Source organism: Cygnus atratus, chromosome 29, assembly GCF_013377495.2.
Source record: "Cygnus atratus isolate AKBS03 ecotype Queensland, Australia chromosome 29, CAtr_DNAZoo_HiC_assembly, whole genome shotgun sequence".
NCBI classification, from domain to species: domain Eukaryota; kingdom Metazoa; phylum Chordata; class Aves; order Anseriformes; family Anatidae; genus Cygnus; species Cygnus atratus.
In genome coordinates this window covers 2,407,541-2,416,986 of record NC_066390.1, presented here as the reverse complement: position 1 = coordinate 2,416,986, position 9,446 = coordinate 2,407,541, and the positions used below count along the sequence as shown (strand labels likewise).

General features: G+C 53.1%; 1 protein-coding gene across 1 annotated transcript; it reads left to right on the top strand.

Moving 5' to 3' along the window:
* The first annotated feature begins 214 nt into the window (after positions 1-214).
* LOC118260637 (keratin, type II cytoskeletal 4-like) lies at positions 215-6,845 on the top strand. The gene is made up of 9 exons (XM_035571033.1): positions 215-766; positions 1,927-2,141; positions 3,275-3,335; positions 3,660-3,755; positions 4,468-4,632; positions 5,074-5,199; positions 5,613-5,833; positions 6,314-6,342; positions 6,451-6,845. Exons 1-9 carry the CDS (start codon positions 215-217, stop codon positions 6,843-6,845), a joined length of 1,860 nt encoding a protein of 619 aa, XP_035426926.1.
* The last annotated feature ends 2,601 nt before the right edge of the window (positions 6,846-9,446 follow it).

Genomic DNA, 9,446 nt, shown 5'->3' with positions numbered 1-9,446 from the left:
AAGTGTTTGCTGTGGGTTTAAAATGTTGGAAGCCATTCCTTGCTGCCAGGCAGACCAAACCCAGTGGATAAATTAAATTTTTGCATCTCAGGCACCTCCTGAAATGTATATAAGGAGACGGACCATGCCTCAGAGAAGCCAAAGGAGAGCTCCTTCCTGCACCCTCCGCTCCTCTCTTGCTCTGCTGCGTCGCTGTGTCTGCTCCCCGGCCGCCATGAGTCGGCAGTGCTACACCTCCAGCTCCCTCCTGGGCAGACGGGGCTTCTCCTCCGCCTCCGCTGTCTGCGGCCTCGGCAGGGCCAACAGCAGCTCGGCCTCCGTCTGCCAGCCGGCGGGACGGCGGTGCGGGATCGGTGGCTTCAGCAGCCGGAGCGTCTGCGACCTGGGGAGAGGGCAAAGGATTTCCTTCGGCGGCAGCTGCCGCAGCGGGGTCTACGGCGGTGCCGGCGTGGGACGTTGCGGCGTGGCTTATGGCGGAGGCCGCTTTGGCGTGGGCACGGTCGTGGGGTTTGGTAACTGCGGAGGCTACGGGGGCCTGGGCAGCTTCAGAGGCCTTGGGGACGGCGTGGCGATCGGAGGCTATGGTGGCGGCATCAGCATCGGCCTCGGCGGAGGCCGCTCGGAGGGGATTCGGGGCGTCAGCATCCACCCGGAGCTCCTCAAGCCCCTCTGCGTGGGGGTCGACCCCGAGGAGTGCCAAGTGCGGACCCACGAGAAGGAGCAGATCAAGAACCTCAACAACCAGTTCGCCTGCTTCATCGACAAGGTGAGCCCCCGCTCTCCGGGCTGTCTCTAGGGACAAGCCAGCGCCTGCTTTGCCCGGCGCCCCCGTGTCTTGCAATGGCTCTGGTAGACCATACTCCCGATGTGGAGACTGCTTGGATGTAAGCCTTGCCCCAAGGCAACCGCAGAGGTATCTGACCTCCCGATGGTCACCAGCCTGCTAAATAGCTAGAGCAGGAGCAGCTCCAACAGTAAGCCAAAGCCTGGGAGAGGAGGGACAGAGACGCTGAAATGGTCTTGACGGTCGTTTCCAGCCAATATGATGCTGTGCTTCTAGGACATGTGTCATCTTCTGTTCCTATCCTTCTTCTATAAACTCCAGGGGACTTGTATTTTTTTACAGTTCACTTCATTTCACAGAAGTAGAAAGATAGATATCTGGCTAAAATGAGAGGAACAACTTTATTTTTTCTGTCCCTCCACTCTGTGGACAAAAGAGTTTGGCGATTTCCTAAACAAATGTAATTTCTCGTTGTTACCTTAGCTAAGCCTAAGGGTTTTTCATTGCTGTTTAGAGATGCATTATAGAAAATGATTTTTCAAAGAGCAGAGGAACCTTTGCTCCATCTGATCTTGATTTTCTTTGTGAGCTGTTCTGCAGCTGAAACAACCAAGCCCATGTAAGAGGAGCCACCCTACTTCCTCCCATTGAAAATGACTTATTCATGATACATAAAGGTTCCCAAGTACTAGAGAGCTCTTTAATCTAGAAGTGAAAGGCATGATAAGTATCCGCGGTTAGAGCTTAAATCAGATACATTCAAATGAGCTCCTGGATGGTGCTTTTAGCACCAGGAAAGACTCATTACTGTAATCAGCCCATCAGAGGAGGCAGATGATCCTCCTCCAGCCAGTTGTCACAGGGAGAAGGCAGAGTTTGGCTGAAGCTTGCTTTTGTCAAAGAGATGATCGGGCTCAACACAGAGCAAACGCATGGATGTCGTTCAGCCTCAGGAGTCCTGGGTGGCACCGGGCTTAGCTGACAGAAGATGCTCTTCTCACTCAGGCTGCTGAGAAATCAGCGCTTAACCTTTGGCATTTCTGATTTTATTTTTATTTTTTCCTCCTGGAAGTGGAGGGACCTGAAGTGCCTTTGCCCAGGACGAGAGGGGGGGATGACCCTTGCATCTCTTCCTTCCCCAGGTCCGGCTGCTGGAGCAGCAGAACAAAGTGCTGACCACCAAGTGGGAGCTGCTGCAGCAGTATGTCCTGCCGGCCTCCAGGAGAAACCTGGAGCCTGTTTTTGAGAATTTCATCTGCAACCTGAGGAAGCAGCTGGAGTGTGTGCTGGGGGAGCGAGAGAGGCTGGAAAACGAGGAGCGGTGCCTGAGGGACCTGGTGCAAGAGTACAAGTGCAAGTAAGTAGCATGCAGAGAGAAGATGGAGGCTGGGGTGTTGGCTGGACTGAAGCAGACTTTTGGAGCGTGAAGCCAATGCAGCAGCAGCAGACAGCTCAAAAACTGGAGCACAGGGAGGGAGCAGGGCAGGGCACACCAGCACTGGGCTGGATTCTGTGCTGGGGTCCCACTGCTGCATCTCAGGTGCAGATGATGCACTGGGAGAGCCCCCCCTGCAGTATTTCCTTAGGGTGAGGGACAGGGAACCTCTTTTCCTCTCCCTAGCACTCCTGCACGCCCCTGTGGTTTACTGTATCAAATCTCCCACGTCATCTGTGGCTCCCTCAAATCTCCTGCCCCTGGTGCCATCCATTCCCACAGATCCCTCAGCCCATTTGTCTTCACTCCACACTTTATCCACATCATCTCCACTGGGGTTCATTCCCTCTTCCCAGAGGAAATGTGGGAATTGTTTCTTTAATCTAAGATGCAGATGTTCCTTAATAGTTCCCTGTGTGCTACGCTAAGCCGTGAACCAGGACGTACAGTGGCTGGTGATGCACAACAAGCGTATAAGAGTAGTCTTCTCCAAAGACCTTACAGACAAGTGTCTCAGACGTTTTCTCTCACTGAGCCACCACCAAGGAGGTCAGACTCATCTTGTGAAAGTTCTTCCAGGTCCCAATTACTTAGTCATTATACACCGGCTTTCCTTTTCATGGCACCTAGGAGTTTCACAGGTTGCTCAAGCTCCTGACCTCCCTTGGGGCATTTTGGCCGCAGTCTCCCCATAAAGCTCAGAGCAGAGTCCTGGATGCTTCCAAAACACCTCACACAGAGCAGCAGGGCTAGAAGCAGCAAAGCAAGCCTTCAGCTTGGTACACAGTTTGGCATTTCTAGTGGTTTGGCCTGATTTATTGCCATCTCACACCAGCCACCGATACTGCCGGCGTGGGCTATTTAAAACTGCTGAACAAAGCTCAGCACAGAGGAAAAAAAAATAACAACAAAGCAAAACTCTAATAGGAGGTACAAAGCAAATAGGGAGAGGCCCTGGTTTCAGTCATGCTTCCCATGCTCTGTGCTGGCTGCTTGGGTGGTGGGGATGGGACCACCGGGACTCAGCAGCCCACCCCTCTCCTTTCCTCCTGCAGATATGAAGATGAGATCAACAAGCGCACAGCTGCGGAGAACGAATTTGTGGTGCTGAAGAAGGTGAGCTGTGCTATGGACAACACCAGCGAGCTCGGCTGAGGGTGGCTGGTGTGTATGCAGAACCCGAGTGTGGGACCAAGCAGTGAAATGGAAAGCCACGGCACCATGGCACTGCCTGAACCCTTGCTGTGTAGCCCCAAAATTGAGGCGACCCACATGGGTCACCTGAAGAACCCTGCCAGCTTGTAAGCACACATGAAACAAAGCCAGGCAGCCTCAGGGGCTGGCCGTGGGGAGGCTTCTCCAAATCTAACAGAGAAAAGGGGCTTTGCCACAGCTGTTTTTCTTTCACCTCTTTTCACCAAATCCGCGGTGTCTCTCCAGGACGTGGACTGTCTCTACCTGACCAAGGAGGAGCTGGAGGTGAGGGTGGGTCTCCTGCGGCAGCAGCTGGAGTTCCTGAAGTGCATCTATGCCGAGGTAAGAGCACGCTCATTTGCTGCAGCAGACTCAACACAGGGAAAGGTGTCTTTTCTGAAAATCCTACAGGTGCATCCAAAAAATCTATATCTCTTTATGTGTTTGGTAGCAATGCTGTTACATACGCTTTGGGCAGGCACAGGGTGGATTTGGTGGTCTCCTGACTGCAAAGGGAGGACTTCTGCATGAAAAAAGCCCCTAAAATTCTCATCCAAACCATGCCTGGAGCCATGGAAACATCTCACTCTTGAAAACACAGATATTTTTAGCATTTAACTTTTTTAGCTTCTTAAGTCAGAATATATTGGCGAAAGTAACCCTTTTGTCTAAAACATTCCTAACAGAGCACATGGGGACACCGTGTTTGCTTTCCACCTTTTCTAACCAAACACTTCCCGGGAGTCTGCAGTGCCCAAAGCACTCACCCGGAGGGATGCACAGCCCACAGAACTGCTGATGCAGCCGGCAACACCGGGCTGCATCCAAGCGAGTTGCTCCACCAGGACTCCCCACTCTCCTTGGGGAATTACGTGCAGCAATCCCATATTGTGCCAACAACAGGTCCCAGCTGCCAGCTCTTGCTGGAAACCAGCCAGCCGTCTGGAGGACCCCATGCCCCAGCTGGGTATTCATGGGACAACCTTCCCCAGCCATACATTTTCTCTCCAGACCTCCCCTTTGCTGGGTCACTGACCTGTGATGGATCTTGCAGGAGAGAGCTCAGTTGGATTGCCAGCTGTGTGACACCTCGGTCATCGTGCAAATGGACAACAGCCGCGACCTGGACATGGAGGGCATCATCAAAAGTGTTGAGTGCTGCTATGAGGAGATTGCCCAGAAGAGCAAGGCTGAAGTGGAGGCTTTCTACCAAACCAGAGTGAGTATCCACACCACCGGCACAGATGGCAATGAAATCCCCTGGCCAACAAAACCCCGAGGACCGTTTCTGTCCTCCGTGAACCAACTTAAACCCACCCCACGGTGTGTGAGCACTGTAGTTTGCTCAAGAGAATCATGCCAAAAGAAAACCCCCCAAACCACCTAAAAAATGTGTTTTACGAATTCTCCATCAAAACAGAACCTAGCAGATCATGATGCTGCTTCAGAGAGGTCTCCTCTGTGCACATCCATCAGGAACACCATCCCCTTCCCAAAGAGCAAGTGCTCGGGGCCCACATGAGGCTGTCACCTTGTCCAGGCTGAGGTCACATCTGGGTGTTTCCCTGGAGCACCAGCGTTGGTGCAGCTCCGGAGCATCCTCATCTTCCCTGGAAGGGGCGATTTGGGCGCTTAACATCACCTTCTTCCCGCGCAATAGCTGGAGGAGCTCCACAGCAGCCGCGGCAAGTTTTGTGATGACCTGAGAAACAACCAGAGTGAGATAGCCGAGCTGAACAGGATGATCCAGAAGCTGCAGTGCGAGTCGGATAACGTGAAGAAACAGGTAGGACAAAGGGCTGAATGTTGCATGGGCGGCGAGGTGTGCATCAAAGGGCTTTGTCCTCACCAGCTCCTAGCCTGCAAGGCTGCACAGAACCCCCTGCCCCCGCCAGAGTTTGCATTCGTAGCTTCTCATCTCGAGGCTGAAGATAGGCAAGGAGGCGGATTTATTTCCACCTAGCAGAAGCCACTTATCTTGGCTACAGCAGAAATGATGTTGGCTGCATGCTTCCTACAGGGTGCAGCCAATGCATCCCTTCCCTGTCATCGCAAAGAGCTTGGCCATAGCAGGGGTCCAGCCAAAATCTAGGCTCTCTGGCAGTTCCTAACTGAGAAACAAAGGGGATCAATGTGCAACCCTGTGGAGATGCTCTCCATGTCACAGCCAAGCACCCTCTCATCTGTCACTGCTCACAGATCGCAGCGCTGCAGACAGCCATCTGCGACGCTGAGCAGCGGGGCGACTGCGCCCTCAAGGATGCCCGGCAGAAGCTGATCGACCTGCAGACTGCACTGCAGCAGGCCAAGGACAAGATGGCATGCTTGCTGAGGGACTACCAGGAGCTGCTGAACGTCAAGCTGGCCCTGGACATTGAGATTGCCACTTACAGGACGCTGCTGGAAGGAGAAGAGAGCAGGTAGGCGCCTCCTCAGCTGCAGCTTGCAGCGATGCCTGGCGAAACCCAGCAGGGGAGGAATAGAAATGCTGGGTGGCTGTGGCTCCCCATGGGTGCAGAGCAGAACAACGTCCCTTTTCTCTCCCCATGAGTGCAGGGAGGAACAGAATCCCTTTTCTCTCCCCATGGGTGCAGAGGGGAGCATTGCTCCTGTTCCCTCCTCATCCTCCCAAGGCAGCTGGATCACAGCACACCAGCCATGCCATTCAGATCCCCCTTTTGCAGGACAAATGGATAGGGATGAGATATTCAGACATCCACGGGATTTAGGGGTCCAACCCCACAGTCGTTCAGTGGGCAATAGGGACACCTGGGTGCACAGAAAAGCTGAAAGACTTGCAGGGTTTCTAAGAAGGCAATAACTGGGTGGTATCTCCATTTGCTCATGTGTTTGGGGAGCGTTTCCCTAAGCACATCTTTGAGACATTTCTTTTCTGACAGGATATGCACTGGCAACCCGGTGAGCGTAGGTAAGCCAACAAAGCATCCCCTGCCTTCCCCTTTGAGCTTGTAAATTTCCTTACGAGCCGGGCTTGAGCTGCTCCGGGAGTGACACGGGACCTGTTTTTCTCTCGCAGCCGTGGTCAGCGGCGGTGGCACGGTCGGGGAGTGCCGATCCCTATCTGGAATCGGAGGCAAATGCGCCGTCAAGACGGGAGGAGCCGCCGCGGGCTTGGGGGTGGTCTCCTCCTTCGGCGTCAGCAACGCCGGCTTTAGCACCCGCAGCGTGGACTGTCTCCCTCGGGTGGGGGGCGGCTTCGGGGCCAGGAGCGCGGTCAGCTGCGTGGGGCGGGAGGTGATCACCGGTGCCGAGGGGGTGCAGTGCGCCCCCGGCGTGGCCAGCCTGGGGAACGTGGTGTGTGCCGGCGTGGAGCAGTGCAGCCCGGGAGCCGTCATCATCCCCGGCCCGGGGGTGTGCGGCGCCGGGAGCAGGTACAGCACAGCCGTGCGCGTGGTCAGAACGACCCGGTAGAGGCCCGGAAGGGCGACGCCGCAGCGCATTTTAAAATAATCAGCATTTCTGCAATAAAACAGTATTCCCCTTCCTTCTGACAGCTGAAGCACACAACCACACACTGCCCACACACACGCAATTAGGCTGGTAGCTCTGCCGAAAACGGTTTGCATGATCACAACCCACCTTCTCTTTCACGGTCCTCCGGGGGGGAACCGACCCCCCGAGGCCTCAGCCAGGTGAGATTTTCATTTCAGACGGGCTAGAGCTGTCTGCTTGCATCGTCCTGGCTCTTCTCTGCTCGACCCCTTTTCCACAGGGATTTTCTTTCCCTAAGTCAGCTATTGCAAAAGGATTAAAAATTTGGTCATCCTGATTTCAGAAAGAGAAGCCACATCTTAAATTGTCCGAGATGGAGCTGCAGCTATTATTTTAGCTTCTTTAATGACACCAGAAAATCCAATTTTTCCTGTTTACGAGAGGGTTGGTAATGGTTATGTAAATTGGTCCAAGTTGCTACACCAGGTTTGGTAGAACAGATTTTAATTACACACCGTCGAGCACCTTATATTTCTGTAGTTAAATGCATGCGTTGTTTTTCCTGTGTGTGTACTAGATAGACGGATTTAACGCTTTTAATGTGTAAGTGAACAGTTGATTATCCTTCGCTTACTCCAAACTTTCAGCTGTACCTTCAATAAACTACATGCATAATTCATGCTCTGCTTCATGGGTTTTATTTCCCTCCCTGCCCTTATAAAAGCAGGGATGTTTTCTCAAACATGAACCTCCACATGGGTGGGGATTGTAGCTCGCAAGACGTGGAGCTTTAACAAAGTTTTCAGAGAGTTTGTCTGCTCTCCTTCCTGATGCACTTTTGCATACCTTTATTCCATCCAGAAACGAGCGTGGTCACAGGGAAATCTGGAAAGCTCAGCATTAACCAGGGAATGTAACCTCTCATGGGATGTGCAGCTCCCTTGGAATCTCTGGAGGCAGAACAAAAAGCAGCCAGGCCCTCATTTAAAGCAATCAGTGAGAACAAGCTCAGGTGGAAGCAAAAAAAAAAAAAAAAAAAATCCCTCTCGCAAGAGTAGGTTAATTTTCAAATGAAAGAAAACTCTGCCTTTCCAAAATACAGCACCAGGCCCTCTCTCCCTGAACACCCACCTTCTCGCAAACACCCAAGCCTTTACAAACATCAGGGGCCATGGGCTGTAGACAGGTGTCACCCACTGACACCAAGGAGGGCAGAGCCCTCGCCCACCCTTAGGTGAGGTCAGGTTGCCCCACCCTTTTTCTGCATGAGGGTCCACAGTTTCCAAGGTGTGGGGACCCACAGGAAGGTCTCCGCATCATGGCTGGAAAGGGTTCACTGTGGTGGCTCTCACCACAGCTGGATGCACAGCTGCATGCCAAGAAAACCATCCATCCCCGATGGCTGCTTCCCTCCCACGGCTCACCTGGGCACCACCAAAAGCCTCTGAGACATCTTCGCTCTGAATTGCCCTTTGGAGAAATCTGTCTCTCCTCTCCCAGTCTGGAAGCAGTGCAGGGTGTGGGCAGGTTAATTTACCCCCGAAACATGGACTGAGGAGTGGGTGTTGCAATTTATTTCCAGACTTCCTGCTCCACTTCCTAGACTTTGCTGCTGACTCACGGCTCGTCTGCCCCATCCGACCACGTCTCGCTCCCTGATGGAGGAGCTCAGCCATCCTGCTGGGCTCAGCCTGCCCGTGCCAGTGCGATGGGGATGCACCCACCGTCGGTTCCTACCAGCTAAGCATCCACCTCTGCTGCTCTCGTGGTGGGTTCGGGCTCCCTGCGTCTGCAGGGCTTCTCGGACAGAAAGCACAAAGCTTTATGGGATGTGGTCACCTTGGAGCAGATTGCTAATTATGTTTTAACAAACAACATGGCTTAGCAGCACTGTCTGGGTTGGTGGGTGGTGAAATCCAAATAGACCATCCCTTGCTGAGAAGGCAAAACCCACCCAGCTAACAAGGATGTCTTCCGAAATGGTTATCTTCAGCTTTTCTCTCTCATTATATATGACTCGGACTTCATCTCATTTGTATGTAAATAACAAGCTGAAACACCCAACAAGAAGCTGCCGGTGCCCTAACAGTTCATAATTTATTCTGATCACCTCCCTGCAAAACAGTGAGTGCACACCAATAACCAGACGGCTCCCCAGGGTACCAAAGTGGCCCAGCAGCTCTTGCATTTCTGGGAGAATACCTTTAATCGTCCCTGCCCTTCTCAACCCCCCAGAATTGCAAAACTCATGATTTTTGCCGCCTGCCTGGAGACATTCAAGTAGAACAGGTTGTTTTGGAGAAAAAAAAAAGGCCAGCAGTCCAGATTGAGGACATTTTGGGGGTGGTTGGGGCTAAATCCTGCTCAGTGTCATTCGGGACGTGCACCTCTGCCGTTTGGTGGAGACTCGCAGAGCTGATCCAAATGGACAGATGTGAAAAGCCACATCTGTCCCTGGGTACGGAGCCCACAAACGCCAGCTCCTGCACACAATAAACAAGCCCAGTAAAGAACTGGTGCATCTCCCCCAGCCTCGCATACCTTGTGGACAGCAGGCTGAAGGAAGACAAGTGTGGGAGC

Coding starts and splice junctions, on each gene's coding strand:
- LOC118260637 (XM_035571033.1), top strand. CDS start 215: ATGAGTCGGCAGTGCTACACCTCCAGCTCCCTCCTGGGCAGACGGGGC. Junction 3,336..3,659: donor AATTTGTGGTGCTGAAGAAG/GTGAGCTGTGCT, acceptor GTGTCTCTCCAG/GACGTGGACTGTCTCTACCT. Junction 3,756..4,467: donor TGAAGTGCATCTATGCCGAG/GTAAGAGCACGC, acceptor TGGATCTTGCAG/GAGAGAGCTCAGTTGGATTG.